The sequence below is a fragment of the Nycticebus coucang genome, chromosome X, assembly GCF_027406575.1.
Source record: "Nycticebus coucang isolate mNycCou1 chromosome X, mNycCou1.pri, whole genome shotgun sequence".
Taxonomy (NCBI): Eukaryota; Metazoa; Chordata; class Mammalia; order Primates; family Lorisidae; genus Nycticebus; species Nycticebus coucang.
In genome coordinates, this window is record NC_069804.1 from 61,280,374 (window position 1) to 61,298,015 (window position 17,642).

Below are 17,642 nucleotides of genomic sequence, written 5' to 3' on the forward strand. Positions count from 1 at the left end.
ATGCCGAGACACTGCAGATTGCTTCTGTGAATTTTGTAGTTGAGTCCCTGGGGTTTGTCAGGTATAAGATCATGTCATCCACAAAGAGTGACAGTTTGATCTCCTCTGACCCCATCTGGATACCTTTGATTGCCCTCTCTTGCCTGATTGCAATGGCTAAGACTTCCATTACTATGTTGAATAGAAGTGGAGACAAAGGGCAGCCTTGTCTAGTTTCTGATCTGAGTGGAAATTGTTTACTTCTTACTTTTAGAATGAGTTCTAAAAATCCTGTAGGATTTTGAATTAGCATGGTGTTAAATGCATAAATTAATTCGGAAAGAAATGACACTTCACAACACTCAGATTTTGTAACCAGACACATGGCACACCTCTAATTATTCAGGCTTTATTTTATGTTCCTCAGTAAAATGTTGAAGATTTCTTCATTTAGGTTCTACACATACCTTAAGATTACTCCTATATATTTTACGTATTTATTGCTATCATCAGAACTTTTTCTTCAGTGTATTATGTTTATTACAGATACATTGTAATTCTTGATTTTTAGATCTATGGTTTATACCCAGTGATTACCCAATTTATTGAATTATCTTACTAGTTCTAACAGCGTTGAGTTGATTCTCTTGCATTTGCTATAATCCATTATATAATCACATCAATCGCAATTTTCTATTATAAAATTATGTCTTTTATATTTCATGTATCAAAGATGTATAAAACATCTCTAACATGCCAGGCATGAGGCAGGGTACTACAGATATAATGATAGCAAAAAATGAACAGAATTATCATTCTAACAGCTCAAGTGATGATGATTTGTTCCCTTTTTTTTAACACTCTGTGGAAATAATATGATACATTTATTCGATATCTTGCATGAGAACAGAGCTAAGTTAATCCAACTGTATTGCAGCATTACAAAAAAAAATCCCTTCACCACAGTGTAAGATTTAAATGCAACCTACACAAGGGTGCTTGTTATGTAAACTACAGCAAGATTGCTAATGTCCTGCTAAGTTATTTCCAGGCTCTATCCTAAAAGAGTTCCAGTTTCTACTCCTACTGAAACACTGGTAGTCCCAATAGTTTTATTGAAATAAATCATATTTTTTTATATATGAAGAACTTAAAAAGACAAATCAAAATGCCTTAGTAATCATACATCCTCCTTTTTTCCCCCCTATTTTCTCCTCTGAAAGGTCGGGATTTCCACTGGGATCTGGGATCAGTGTCCTAATCCCAATACCTTCCTTTGTGGATGTCTGAGGGACAGGGTTGAGATTCTCCACACTTTGTCCTCTTGGTTCCATGAGGAATGTGGGGATGCCTACTTCCCCACGGGGATGCCTCCACCCATTCCTTCTCCTTACCTCACATGCCATGGGCAGTTGCTATTCAGCTCCCTCCTAAAACCTGCCACTTGGCAGTCTCCTCAAAAACCTCAGCAGCCTGGGTTTAACAGGAGACATCAAACCACCTTTGCCACACTACCTGGCCCCAATAAAATTAGCCTAAAATTGACACTTTCAATTTAAATATTCTTAAAAAATCTCTCTCTTTTTTTTTATTTTTAGAGACAGAGTCTCACTTTGTCACCCTTGGTAGAGTGCCATGGCCTCACAGCTCACAGCAACCTTTAGCTCTTGGGCTTAGGCAATTCTCTTGCTTCAGCCTCCCTAGTAGCTGGGACTACAGGTGCCCATCACAACACCGGCTTTTTTTTTTCTTGCAATTTGGCTGGGGCTGGGTTTGAATCCACCACCTTTGGTATATGGGGCCAGCGCCCTACTCACTGAGCCACAGGTGCCACCCCAATATTCTTAAAAATCTTAAAATTTCATAACTCTCAGTGCCAAGTAGTCAGGGTCTCCTATCTTCAAGCTTTCTTGTCCCTTCTCTTCAAATGTTCTTCTTCCCTATCTCCAAGCTTTCTTCTTCCTGCAGTCATCCTTCACCCTGCTACTAGACCTATACCACCTTTCAAATTCTTCTTCTCAACGAACAGCCGCCACCTACCTCCACCTTCTACCTCTGACTTGAATTTCGACCCCACTGACCATTCTGTCCCCCACCTTATGTCTCTCCACCTCCTGAACCTTTTGCTCCCATTTGGTCCCCAACTCCTACACCCCTAACCTCTCCATCTGACTCCCTTTCTTCTCTCTCTCTACCTGATTCCTTTTCTCCTTCACACACTCTCTCAGGGACAGCGTCTGGAAACTGTTTTACCCTTACATGAAGTAGCGGGAGCTGAGTGCATTATTAGAGTCCATGTCCTCTTTAACCTAGGAGATCTATTCTACATTGGAAAACACCTTGGGTCCTTTTCAAATGATATTACTTAATTTACAAAGGAGTTCCATTATTTAATCCAGTCCTATGACCTCTCATGACAGGACATTTATATAGTTCTTCTACCACCACTCCTGAGGAAAAGCCCGTATTTGGGCTGCAGACATAGGCTTCACAGATATCTTAACCGAAACCCTCACAATATATATACCAACCTCAAACCCAAATCTGAGGCTGCAAGACTGTATCTAAATACCCACTTTCTCTCTCAGTCAGCCTCAGATATAAAAGCTTCAGAAACTCAAATACAGACCCCAGACTCACCAAAAGCAATCAGTTAAACTGTCCTTCAAGGTCTATAACAACAAAGAGGAGGAGGTGGCCAAGACTAAGCAGGCTAGGTACCAGATACTGGCCTCTGCCCTTCAGGGACAGAGGAAGGGCTCCACAAGACATCCTAAACACCCAGCTCATTCTGCACAGCATCTAGGTCCTTGATATAAGAGTGACAAACAGAGCCACTGCCCCAATCCTTAAGCTCCACTCAGACTCTGCCTGGTCTGTGGTGTTCAGGGTCACTGGAAGGACAAGTTTCCCTGGGCTGCAGGGCCTGGAGCCACTCCTTCCAAGACAGTGAATAAGCTGGGATTCAAGCTACCTGAATTTTGGGGACTACCCTGTTTCCCCGAAAATAAGACATCCTCCGAAAATAAGACCTACTTACAGGAAAGATAAGACGTCCCCTGAAAATAAGACCCAGCGCATCTTTGGGAGCACACCTTAAAATAAGACACTATCTTATTTTCGGGGAAACAGGGTAGCTACTGAAGACTGAAGGGACTCAGGCTCTCAGGCCCCCACTGTTATCATTTCACAGAGCCCTGAGTTTGTCTTCTGGTTGCTAGTAAGAGAATTTCCTTCCTTCTGGACATGGAGACCACATGCTTGGTACTTCCTGATTTTTCAGGGCCACTATTCCCCTCTTCCATTTCTGTGATTGGAGTCAATAAAATCCCCTCTACCCCACTTAAAACTCCACCTGTAACCTGTCAGTTAAAACACCTGACATTCTCCCATTCTTTCTTAATAATTCCTAAATGCTCCACTCCCCTGCATGGCAGAGACCTACTATCCAGACTCAAAGTCACTTTTACTTTCTACCCATCACCCAAAACTGATGATACCTCTCAGTTCCCCACACTTCTGTTACTCTCCTCTAAGGCTGCTTCCCTATCTACACAGGTGTACCTCCTAGAGGCTTTATGTCAAGTCAATCTTAAACTTTAGGACACCTCTACACCCTCAATCGCTCTACACCATCAGTCCTGTATAGTTATTCTTCGTGACCTCAATATCCCCTTAAACCCATACTATAAAGGGGATCTCAACGAATTATTAATCATTTACTAATAAACCACATTCTTTGACCCACCTCCTCCCCGATACAACACTCCTATCCTAACAGTCTCCGAACCTGATGGCTCCTTCCAACTAGTCCTTAGGCTAGTCTGTGGGCAGTCAATGAGGCCACCAACCTTGTAAATCCTCTCGTTCCAAACCCTTATACCCTCCTCTCCACTATTACTCCTTCCACCACAGTTTACAGTCCTAGACTTAACAGACACCTTTTTCTCTATCCCTCTTCATAACTACTCCAATTTCCTAACCCAGACATCCCTCTTGACTGGGCCCTGGGCCCCGACTCTCTGACTTTCTCTAACTCTAAGGATGTCTCGATTAAAGATCATCCCCTCACCTCTCAGGGAAGTCACACTAAAATTAAGGACATCCTCTCTGCTCAGGACGCCTACCCAGAAAATCCTTGTCCTCACCCTACCTTCTCTGCAGCCTAAATACCCTCACCCTCATGCCCATATCAAGCCTGAGCACCTCATTCTCTTCTGTAACATGGCTGGGCTTCAATACAAACTTAATAATGCCTCTCAATAGCCTGAAACATCTTTAACTTAAACGTCCTTTAGAACCTTAACAACTTTTACCATCACAATGAAAATGGACTGAGGCTCCTTAACTTCAAGTCTTCTTCACTCTTTGAACTTTCTTTCTTTTTTTTGGTTGCAGTTTAGCCGGGGCTGGGTTTGAACCCGCCACCCTCGGTATATGGGGCCGGCACCCTACTCACTGAGCCATAGGTGCCACCCTTCTTCACTCTTTGAAAATTTCTGTTTATGTCTCCTACTCCTTGTTTGCTTAGTTAACCAGTCACCCTGTTTTGTCTTTCTACCTGGTAAATTAAGGACAAAGAAGTCCTGTCCTTTGCAGCCATTTTTTATTTTATTTTTTTTTTTTGGCCGGGGCTGGGTTTGAACCCGCCACCTCTGGCATATGGGACCGGCGCCCTACTCCTTGAGCCACAGGCGCCGCCCACTTTGCAGCCATTTTTGATACCAGGTAACCATTTAAGACTTACGAGGAACAGAAAATGACATCAAGAATAGTGCCTATATTGTGGTTTGAAAACATGTTTTAATAACTTAAAACCTTAAAGTCATGCTATGTTAAATGAGTGATTAATAAGATGTAATACTTCAGCTGTCTATGATTATTTGGGAAAGTATGTCTTTTCTCTATCAAAGAATAAGATTTTTGCCTTTTAAAATCTTCTAATTATTATAGTTTGGCTAAGTTAAATTCAGTCTTTTGACCTTGAACTCGCCTTATAAATATTAAGACCACTGAAATTCTAAAAGAGACATATTAAGCTTTTTTGAAATGTTAAAATTGTACAGGAAAGAGAACATTCTTGCCTACCTACCAACTAGACAGGCACTTATACTTCTGCCTGTCTCCTAATATAAACACGGCCCCTCCTGAGCAACCTCTACCCATTCTAATGAAAACACACGTCAGGCCCAAAAGAACCCCCATCTCAATCTCACTCCTTACTGCCCTTTCTAGGATAATTTGCAAGCTTAATTGTCTGACCCCATATGCTCTATGACATAGAAACAGCCTTCTGTGTCAACCAATCTGGACTCATCAATATGCAACCAAGAAATTAGTTGAATAGGCTGCCAACCTCTGGCAATCCTGGTTTGACTCACAAAACTGGTTCCCTTGGATCTTCTCTCTAATCACTCTTTACTCCTTTTATTACTTTGTTTCCCTAGGTCCACTCCTTAAATGAACTACAATCCAGTTCACTCAAAACACCATTTGCAGCTTAACTCAACAACACGACACTCAGGTCCTTCTTCTAAAAGAGGCTCACTCAAGACAACACCAAAACCTTCCTAACCACTATAACTTCCCCCTATATTCCTAAAAGTGTCAGTTCCCCCATCCAGCAGGAAGCAGTTTTGAGAGATTTCTGTGCCCCTATTCCTTAAAATAAAAAGTGGCAAGTTGTGGAAAAGGAGTTCTCATAACCCTGACAGGAGTATAGCCATTATAGAAAATCAGGTCAGAAACCAGCAATCCCCTCCCCAGACTCTTGGAGGGCCTTAAGGCCAGAGTTCCTGGAAATAACCCTACCCACATCCCATAGAGTACTAAGGACACCCCATAATCCTGACCCGCACTAAAGAGCCCCAGGTGGCACTGCTCCATTCCAGCTATACTGATGAGGCTAATAAAAGCCTTTTATAATAGTGTGGGAGTGAGCTGACACGAGGTCAGTCTCCACTCTCCTTTTTCCCTCTATTATAGTCTTTCATTGTCCCTGGACTGGCCTCCTCTCCTTTCTTACAAACCCTCAAAAAAGTGTTTAAAAATCGCTACTCAGGAGGCTGAGGCAAGAGAATCACCTAAGCACAAGAGCTGGAGGTTGCTGTTAGCTGGAACAACATGGCACTCTACCCAGAGCGACAAAGTGAGACTCTTAAAAAAAAAAAAAAAGAGTGTTTAAAAATCATAATTTCCAGTTGTGAAAAATCATGTGAATTAATACCCTAATGGCAAACCACTGCAAAATGCTTCAGCTGCATTTGGGGAAGAAGAGTAGGGATTATCTTCAAAGCAACCCAGCTCTCTTGATGTGAAGGTTAGAGGTACACTGGTTTGTATTATTGTGGCATCTATTAAGTGATACAGGTTGTTTTTCCTTCAGCATGGACTTTGTCAGAAGGGCATCATGCTTGACTATCAAATTTGGCTGACAACTTACTGATCAGATTCATAACCTTTGGGTTACTCTGGTATTTTGACATATTTGCTGGGTTCTGAGCTATATCCTGGAAGGCCACCATAACTTCTGAATCCTGCATGGCTATTAGGACCTCTAAATCACAAAGAATTTCATTGAGTGCAGGCATTCTTGACATTCCAGGTGTATCTCCTCCCATTCCAAGTATCTATCCCAGGAAAGCCACCTGGAAAAGAGCTACACTGAGTTCCTGATTGTCATCTGGCTTCTTCCTCCCTCTGGGCTTTCTCACAAGCTTTCTCAACCCTTTCTATTCTTTGTTTTCTGGCTATTTACCTTTTTGCTCATACTTTCTCTGATGCCCTGCAATTTGGGGGGCTCTAGGTTTCAGCACTGCACAAATATCATTGCCATAATCCAGTTTATAGGCAAGGGCAAGATCATAAACTGCTTCTTCCCAATGGTCCAGAAGTCTGTGGGCTTTCCCTCTCCACTTGTAAGTCTGAGCTGAATTGTTGAATTGAGATTTATCTCAATGGCTCTGTCAGTCTCAGATGGCATCATTTGGCTTCAGTAATTTAATGAAGACACTGGCTCTTTTGGCATACAAAATGGCCAACCAAGGATTTAGCTTGATGGCATCTGTGAGCAAGTCAATGGCTTTCTGTAGTTCACCATCATTTAGAGGTTCAATGGCAGCCACTTTCTTATCATCTGCCTGATCCCTCATCTCCTTGGTTATCTTTACCTTTTCATCTCCCATTTCTTGAAGTACACCAGTGTCTGGTTCAATCATACCTTCATTACCAATTTCTAGATCATTTTTCAGTTTTTATTTTTTTATTTTTTGTAGAGACAGAGTCTCACTTTATGGCCCTTGGTAGAGTGCCATGGCATCGCACAGGTCACAGCAACCTCCAACTCCCGGGCCCAAGCGATTCTCTTGCCTCAGCCTCTCGAGTAGCTGGGACTACAGGCGCCCGCCACAACACCCGGCCATTTTTTTGCTGTAGTTCGGCTGGGGCCGGGGTTTGAACCCGCCACCCTCGGTATATGGAGCTGGCGCCTTACCAACTGAGCCACAGGCGCCACCCTCTAGATCACTTTTCTCACTTGATGGTTCCTCTGTCTTTGTTTTCCTCCACCTTTTCATTGCTTTTTCTTCCTTGACATTTTCTTCCAAGTTTAGCTTTCTGAGTAGCAGGTGGTACTTTACTTCCCATTCTCTCCAGCCAGTCCCACAGGAAACACATTTCCTCAGTGGACAGAATGATTAGATCCAGCATTTTCATGAAGGCCCAAAGCTTGTTTACTTTTCAGGGATCCATAGTCAGAAAGTGGAGGACTCGCAGAGGAGGCTGAGGCCCGATCTGTGCATGATTGCATAGAAGGGGGCTACTGCAGTGATGTAGAACAGAGGAGAACCTCCCCAGCCACACTGGGTCTTCCCACCCAACAGTCTCGTGATCCCATGTCCTTTGCTTGCTCATTTCTACTCCCTGTACTTCTGCTCCTGTTCAGTGCCTAGAACTTTCTAGAAACTTGGCTGCTCATGCTGTTACCTGCCTCTCTTAGATCAACTCTGAACCAGTTCCCTCAATGGGCCAAACACCTACACAGGGTCTTTCAAGGAGGCAGGAGATATCAGCCCCTCCAGGAAACCATGTACAATCACATCTATGAATAAGCATTAAGAGAAGCACAACCCCCAATGATAAAGGGGCAAGTCAATTTGGTCTTTTAATTTCTAGTAGTTACAGTTATTATTTCTGCTTCACTCCTAATGACACTGGCTAGAACTTCTAGAACAATACTAAATAACAGCAGTTTTAGTAGGCAATTTTTTATTACTGACTTTAATGGATACCTTCAGTACAATGCCTTAATCTTTTTTGGGTTAAGAACACACTTTGAAAATGTGATAAAAGTTATTAGCTAAAGAAATGTATATGGATAGAGATATATATATCTATGTATATATATGCATTTACATAAAATTTTAATGCAATTTTAGGAGATTAAAAAATCTAAACGTCTATAAACACCAACTAAAGCAGCTCTGTTCTGTAGTTTCATCCTGTTAGTTTAAGCTAGATAGTCTTTATATTAAGGGAGTATCTTTTAATTTTTAGTTAAGTAAAAGTCCAACACTTTTTTTCTTTGAGACAGGGTATTACTCTGTCACCGAGCACAAAGTGCAGTGGTGTCATTATAGATCACTTTCAGCCTTAAACACCTGAGCCCAAGTGGTCCTCCTGCCTCAGCCTTCTGAGTACTTAGGATTAGGGGCATGTGCAACCACATCCAGCAAATTTTTAGTTTTTTTTTTTTGTAGAGACAAGGTCTTGCTATGTTGCCTAGACTGGTGTTGAACGTCTGGACTTAAGTAATCCTCCTACTGCAGTCTGTAAGAGTGCTGGGATTACAGATGTGAGCCAGTGCACTGGCCTAAAAGTCACTTTTTTTAAATTTTTGGGATTTCTAAAGTCACAAATAGACATGAGGACAGAAGATTGATGACACAAAACAGATGTTCCTCAAATAGCCCATGACATGTATGAGTCAGTAGACATGGCAGAGAAAGCATTTCAGCTTAGTGGAAATATGATTCTAGCATTAATAATTACCTATCTGGAGGGAGCAACCAATTTAGATCCTCTCTCAACACTATATGGAACTAGGCCTACAATACTGATACATACATGTGGTACATGTTTGGTCTTGAATGTTTGGTCATGAAAATTACGTCAACTTTAAGGAGGTTGTTAGCTATGGAGGTTCTACTGCATTGTGTGTATTTGAAACAAAGGATGACTTACTACCTGACTACATAAAAAAGAACAATTTGAAAAGCTTGAGGACCTACATGGATAAATGGGCAAAGGACAGGAATAAAATTTACAAGAAATTCTAAGGCTAATGCAAATACATAAAAAATGATTAATCAAAGAAACGCAAATGAAATCAATGAGATGCTATTGTTTGCCTGTGAATTACCAAAGATCAAAAACTTATAGTAGAAACTTCCCATTCTCAACCATGTTAACTATTCTTCCTTTCCCACTTGCTTACTAATAAAAACTCTGATTTTGTGGGACAGCAATATACCTAAATAAAAACTATACTTCCTGGCCTCTCTGATAGTCTTGGCCATGTGACACAATTTTAACCAAAGAGATGTTTTTAAACAGTACAAGTTAAAACTCCTGAGGAAAGGGGGTACTCAGAAGGCTTGTTTTTCCTTTTGCTTTTCCCTTCTTCTTGACTGCAACAAAGACCCCAATGCTGTAGGTGAAGTTGCCATCTTGCGACCCTGAGGAAATAACCACTCACTGAGGATGCCTGAGAGGTTTCTATTACTCATAGGCAAACACTATTCCCAACTATTATGTTCAATGTCTGCATAGATTTCATAAATAAGTACTCATATGTGGCTGAAGGAAGTGAAAATTGGTATAACTTCTCTGAAAAGCATTTTAGCATTATGTATCAAGAGCTTTTAAAACATTCATATTAAAAGTGTGTTGGCAGTAGTTTAAGGAAAAAAGCACTCTTATGCATTGCTGTGGGTATGTAAACAATCGCTAAGATGTATTATTAAGTAAGAAAAGGAAAGCACATAATGATGTATAAAGTATGCTTCTAATTGAGTAAAAAGGGGAGGGAACGGAAATATATACATGTATTTGCTTGTTTGTACATAAATATCTCTGAAATGATAAATAAGAAAAAGATAACACTAGGTGACTCCAAGTGGGAAACTGGAAGGCTGTGGGACAGTTCGGGGGAGACTTTTCACTTTATATTTTCATATACTTTGGCCCTTCTAAGGTTTTCGTGGGGGTTCATCCTACGTAAATAATCAGAATACAAACATTTTTATATAAATATTTTTATCTCAAATGTTATCACTAACTATGAAAACTTGGCAATAGCCCAAATGTCTCACATTAAAGGAGGAGTTAGTTAAAATAAGTATACCCATGCAATAGATATTTAATAGCCATTAAAAATATTATTTATAAACAACAGCATAAGACCATGCTAATGAGATCATATTAAGGTAAAAAGCTAGACATAATTATTGGTTTTAAATTCTTACAGTCAACTTCTAGTCAAGGTAGAGTATTAATCATAAGATAGCATAAACAAAAAAGTATGGTTCATAGAAAGTTGAAGGAGGGAAGAAAGAATAGGGGCACTAATACCATACCTTACAAAATGGCAATCAAGAGAGACTAACAGAAGTTGAAGAAAGGAGAAATAAAGTTGATAAATCAAGAAATAGTGGTATAAACTCTATTATCTTTTTTTGTTTTTGAGACAGAGTCTCACTTTGTTGCCTCAGGTTAGAGTGCTGTGGTGTCATCATAGCTTACAGCAACCTTAATCTCCTGGGCTCAAGTGAACCTCTTGCCTTAAACTCTAATATCTTGAGTTTTGGAGGTATCTACCAGGAAATGAAAACTATGAGGCTACCTCTCAGGTAAGGGGTTGAAATGGGTAAAGTGGGATCATTGCTTTTCATCCTAAATTCCTCCCATAATATTTGATATGCTACAGCTACTACTTTGATTAAAAGACAAAAAAAAAAATTAAAGTAGGGGCCAGGAGCAGTGGCTCATGCTTGTAATCTTAACACTCTGGGAAGCCAAGGCCAGAGAATCACTTGAGCTCAGGAGCTAAAGTCCAGCCTGAGCGAGAGCGAGACTCCGTATCAACTAAAAATAGAAAAATTAGCAGGGTGTTGCGGCAGGTGCCTGTAGTCCCAGATACTCTAGAGATTGAGGCAGGAGGATCACTTGAACCCAGGAGTTTCAGGCTGCTATGAGCTAGGCTAAAGCCACAGCACTCCAGCTATAGCCTGGGGCAACAGAGTTAGACTGTCAAAAAAAATTTTTTAAGTAGAGTATATGATTGACAGTGTAATTTCAACAATAAAAAAGAAAAAAAAAACTGGAAGGAGATATGATAAAATATTAATAATGGTTGTTTCTGAGCGGCAGAATCATGGGTGGTTTCTTCTTTATAATTCCCTCTATTTTCAGTATTTTCCAAAAAAATTTCCACAATGTTAATCAGGAAAGTTTGATAGGAGAAAATAAAACTAGAAATTACAGGAGAAAATACAATCAAGACATAGGCCTGAATTAAAAAAATAAAATAAAATACTTGTTGAGTGATTCATTAAGAGAATACTTCCTAGTGATGCCCTGGTCTCCCACTCCCCCAACCTCAAGCAAATACCAGAAAGGCCAAATAAATAGGGCTGGGTAGGAGCAACAGGCCCTTTATCTCCTGGTGAACCACAGGTACTGAGACAGCAGTGCCCCCATGATAGCCTGTTGCAATAATGGCCCTCAGTTTGCTCACATCTCCTTGTATGCATGACCTTTGCAATGTAACCTTACAGCTCTTCTCTCAAGAGGTATAATCTATGTTTGCACCTATGGAATCAAGGTGTAGCAAAGTAATTTGCTTTGGCCAATGGGACTATAGCAAATCTGACACAAGTAAAGGATTGAAAAGTGCTTGCATACTGCTAGAAACCCTTCTGCCATGTTATGAAAAACCCTAGGCTGGTCTGGTGGATAAAAGACCATGAGGATAGAGGCCCTAGCAATTTAACTTAGGTCCCAGACACCTGGGGAAGATCTTTCGAGACCTTTCAGCCCCTGTCAAGGTAGCTCAGACTAGATAAACAGCTCAGCCAACCTATAGAAACATGAGAAATAATCGGTGTTTTAAGCTACTAAGTTTTAGATAGTTTGTTAAGTAGCAAAAATTAACTTGATGCATCCTCAATGTGAAAACCATCCAAGGAAATGAAGAAAATTATTTTCATCGTCCTCTAAATTACATCTTTAACTCAATGATCACCCTTCCTTCCTTCCTCAGAGATGGTGTCTCAGTTCGGATGACAGTTTTGAGCCTAGTAGAGCTAAACACAGTGAGCATAATGTCCCTCCTTGACAAAATGATGACATAAGCATGTTCTCAGAAGCCTTTGATTGCTTGCTAACAAGGTCTTCCTCCTTTCACCTCAAGCCATATATTATCAAAAGCCATATGTTCTACTACCTCTAATTTTGTTAGACTTATTACATAAAGTCTATGTTTTATTAATCCCCTTTAACTCTGCAACTAAGATGGTGCCTGGAACACAACAAACACTCAACAAATGTTCTGCGAATAACAAATAAATGACTAAGTCATGTCTTCCAATACTAAATATTCTGCCTATATCCAGTCTATTCCGCCCCCCACCGCCAACCTGTATGAAGTTTAAGAAACAGACCACCTTTAGGACTCCATGGAGCATCATCTGAATTCTTCTTTTTCTTGGGTCGCGATCTCAAAGCAGGATCATCATCATCAGACTCCAGGGAAGGGTAGACTGCAGAAAGAGGGGAAAGTAGTATAAACTGAGATTTTACCCAAAGGGGTGAAGACAGAATGATGGCTATTTCAGCTCCTCCCATTCCCCTACAAGTATATCCTTTGCTTAATCCATACTCAACTATTAAGAGTCCCTGAATGTGCCACATATATTTCATGCTTTTCTACTTTGCACCCTTGCTACAAATATCCTTCTCCCAGATTCACCAAATTATGATTCATTCACCCAATATCCATTTAGTGAGTAACTTCATGTGTTACTTTACTTACCCTTTGAAATTCAGCTTTAGCTTCACATCCTACAAGAAGTCTTCCCTTACTCTCCTAATCTGATTCAGATGCCTCCTGCTCAGCTCTTCATAGTGTCTTGTACATACCTCTACTGAAGTTACTTGTTGCTAATCAGTATACAAAAGCTGATTAGTAAACCTCTTGCCTCTAATTTACCATAACAGCAAGGATATGTGTGTGTATATATATATATATATATATAAATAATAATAAGGGAACCTAACAAAATGCATAGTAGGTGCTCAAGTAACTGTTTCCTGAATAAATGGAAAAATAGTACATATTTAATTCACACAAAAGGAATAAAAAGAATACTTGGGGGTGGCGCCTGTGGCTCAAAGGAGTAGGGCACTGGCCCCATATGCTGGAGGTGGTGGGTTCAAACCCAGCCCCAGCCAAAAACTGCAAAAAAAAAAAAAAAAGAGAATACTTGGGCTGCACTGGGAACAAGATTAATGAAATTATATCATCTGAATGACAAAATACAATATACAAGTATCCCATCTAACACAAATAATTTTATCATACTCTCCTCAAAATCCACATGCTACACACTGGATTTAATAAGAAGATAATCCAGAAAGGTCCTACTGATGAGGTAAAACTCGGATGCTGTTGTTACTCCTAGAAAAGTAGCAAAGTGAGAGTGAAAAACTTCCTTCTAGTGATCAAATTCAAATTTTTCTAGAATTCTACTTCATCAGAGGAAGTGTCAGGAAGTGTCAGGGTTATGACACCAAGAGCACAGGCAACAAAATCCGAAAAAGACAAATGGGACTACATTGAACTTAAAACTCTGTATATCAAAGGAAACAACTGAAAGAATGAAAAGGCAGCCCTCAGAATTTAAGAAAATAATTTCAAATTGGATATAGATGCTCCTCAATTTATCATGGAGGTTATGTCCAAGAAACCTAAGATAAGTTGAAAATATTGGAAGTCAAAAGTACATTTTCAAATTAGGATATTTCCAATTTAAAATGAGTTTGCCCAGACACAACCCCATTGTAAGACAAGGAGTATACTGAATGCATATCACTTTTCCATCATCATAAAGTCAAAAAATTGTCAGTTGAATCACTGTAAATTAGGGGTCATGTGTATAGGCAAAGGGTTATTATTATCCGAAATATATGAGAACTTTAACAACTTAACAAGAAAACAAACCCCAAATAAACCAAATAAAAAGAAGGCAAAGAACTTAAATAGACATTTTTCTAAAGAAGACATACAAATGGCTAATGAGCACAATGAGCCAATGAGCACAAGAAAAGATGTTCAACATCATTAATTATTAAGGAAATGCAAATTAAAATGACACTAAGATACACCTTCAGTGTACTAATGTGTACAACAACTAAAGCAAACAGCCTTCAGAATAGAAGATATTTGCATGCTACAAATCTGACAAAGGGCTGATAACTAGAATTTACAGAAAATTCAATTTAATCAACAAGAAAAGAGCAAATAATCCCATAAGTGGATAACAGACATGAACAGAACCTTCTCTGAAGAAGACAGATGAATGGCCAATAGACACATGAAAAACTGTTCATTGTCCCTCATCATAAGAGAAATGCAAATCAAAACCACTTTGAGAGACCACCTAACTCCAGTAAGAATATACCACTTCACAGAGTCCCAAAGCTGCAGATGCTGGTGTGGATGTGTAGAGAAGGGAATACTTTTACACTGCTGGTGGGATTACAAATATAGCCTTTATGGAAAGAAGTATGGAGAATCCTCAAAGAGCTAAAAGTAGACCTTCCATTTGATCCCGCAATCCCATTAGTAAGCATCTCCCAGAATTAAAAAAAAAAATCATTTTACCATAAGCACATGTCCACTAGAATGTTTATCGCAGTTCAATTCACAATCACCAAGATATGGAATCAATCCAAGTGCCTATCAACACATGAATGGATTAACAAACTGTGATATATATATATATATAATACATACATACATACATATATATACACACACACATACATACATACATATCATGGAGTACTATGCAGCCATAGAAAGATGGAGACTTTACATCTTTTATATTAATCTGGATTGGTGGCGCCTGTGGCTCAAGGAGTAGGGCGCTGGCCCCATATACCAGAGGTAGCAGGTTCAAACCCAGCCCTGGTCAAAAAAAAAAAAAAAAAAAAAAAACTGCAGAAAAAAAAAAATAGCTTTGAGCCATATATATTAACCTGGATGGTGTTGAAGAACATTCTTCTTAGAAAAGTATCACAAGAATGAAAAAGCAAGTATCCAATGTACTCAATACTAATATGAAATCAATAGATAAACAACTACACTCTTGCATAAGAGAAAAACACAAATTCAAGTGGGGGGATGGGAGTTGGGAGGGTGATTGGTAAGCTCTCACCTAATGTGCATTGTGTATACAGCATACGCCTGAGGGAAAGGCTCAACTACAACTTGAACTTTACCTAATAAATGTAAACAATGTAACCTAATCATTTGCACTCTCATATTAATCTGAAATTTTTTTAAAAAATGAAAAAAAGAAAACTATAGCTTGGTGGCTCAGACTTACAATCCTATCATTCCATGAGATGAGGTGGGAAGAGCTCTTGAGCTCAGGAATTTGAATTGTGACAAGGCTGTCTACATACCACTGCAGCCTGGGGTGACAGAATGAGATTTTTTCTTTTTAAATCACTTGGAAAAAACATCACTAAATAGATGATTATAACTCACAATAAGCAACGCAGCAAAGTGAGGAAAGAAAATCTGATTTCCAGAGTTAACCACATTGTAATATTCAAAGTGTCACATTTTCAACAAAAGTTATGAGGTATACAAAGGAACATATACCTCTGTTATAGAAACAAAACCCAGAAACTGACAAAAACCATCCCAAAGGATGCCCAGAAAACTGGTCTTACTATACACAGACATTAAATTAATTGTCTTAAATATACTGAAAGAACTAAAGGAACCCACTGACGAAGAACTAAAGGAAACTGGGAGAATAATGTCTGGACAAATAGAGAACAACAATAAGAAAATAGAGACTATAAAAAAATAACTAAATAGAAATTTGGGGGTTGAAAAATATAATAGGTGTGGGCCATGCGCGGTGGCTCATGCCTGTAATCCTAGCACTCTGGCAGGCTGAGACGGGTGGATCCCTGGAGCTCAGGAGCTCGAGGTCAGACTCAACAAGAGTGAGACCCCTGCCTCTCCTAAAAAAATAGAAAAATTAGCTGTGTGTTGTGGCAGGCACCTGTAGTCCCACCTATTTGGGAGGCTGAGGCAAGGGAATCACTTGAGCCCTGGAGATTGAGCTATGATGATGCACTCTACCTAGGGTTACAGAGTGAGACTGTCAAAAAAAAAAAGGAAGGAAGGAAGGAAGGAAGGAAAAAAATATAATAGCTGAAAACAAAAAAATTCCCCAGAGGGGTTCAAAAGATTTGAGAAGAGAGAAGAATAAAAGAATTTGAAGAAAAGTTGATTGAAATTATCCAGATTGATGAGAACAAAGAAAAAGAAAGAATGAAGTAAAATGAAGAGGGCCTAATGGACCTGTGGACATTATCAAGATTACTAAAATATTCACGAGAGTCCCAGAAGGACAGCATAGAGAGAAAGGGGAGAAATGACTATATGAAGATAAAATATCCAAAAACTTTCTAAATTTCTGAAAGATGTAAATGAAGCTATACATCCAAGAAGCTCAATGAACTCTATATAGGATAAACTCAAGCAATCCACACTGAGATATATTATATACAAACTGCCAAAGTAGTCAAAAACATGGAGAGAATCATAGAAGCAGCAAGTGAGAAACCACATGTCATATATAAAAGATAGTAAGTAAGATTAACAACCAATTTCTCATCAGACACACTACAGGATACAGAAGGCAGTAGGATAATATACTTAGTGTTTAAAGAAAAAAACTTGTCAACCAGTAATTCTGTATCTAATAACACTATCCTTCAAAAATGAAGGCAAAATTAAGGCATTCTCAAATAAAGAAACATATATACGTTCCCTTTAAGATACACTAAAGAGGGCTGAAATGAAAGGAGAGTAGAGAGCAACTCAAAGCCAAACAAAGAAATAAAGAATACTGGTAAAGGTAACTACAGAGGTAAATATAAAAGCCAGTTTTATTATATTTGTGGTTTCCAACTACTATTTTTTGTTTCCTACATGATTAAAAAGACAGATGCATAAAATAATAATAAGTCTATGTCAATAAAAAGATTTCATAAAGATGAAATCTGTAATAAATGTAACACTTGAGGGGGTGGAATTATATAGGAGAAGAATTTTTGCATGCTATAGAAGCTACATGGTATCAATCAAACCAGACCATTATAAAGTTAGGGTATTAATTGTAATCCTCCAGGAAAGCACTATGAAAATAACTAAAAAGTATATAAAATATATACTAAAAGAAGTGAGGAGTGAATCAGATTAGTATACTACAAAAAATCTACTAAACACAAAAGAAAGGAGTAATGGAGGACTAAGGAACCAAAAAGATGTAAGACATGGAAAACAACAAAATAGTAGA

At 39.1% G+C, this 17,642-nt stretch overlaps 1 protein-coding gene and 1 pseudogene across 9 annotated transcripts in view; both read right to left on the minus strand.

Moving 5' to 3' along the window:
• PHF8 (PHD finger protein 8) overlaps positions 1 to 17,642 on the minus strand; it is a 143,515-nt gene that overhangs the window by 25,687 nt on the left and 100,186 nt on the right. For all 9 annotated transcript variants that reach the window (XM_053579259.1, XM_053579256.1, XM_053579260.1 and 6 more), the window contains one exon: positions 12,702 to 12,797. In XM_053579259.1, the coding sequence (XP_053435234.1) occupies positions 12,702 to 12,797 (96 nt within the window). The remainder of the gene's footprint in view (positions 1 to 12,701; positions 12,798 to 17,642) is intronic.
• On the minus strand, positions 6,387 to 7,728 carry LOC128577176 (hsc70-interacting protein-like; annotated as a pseudogene).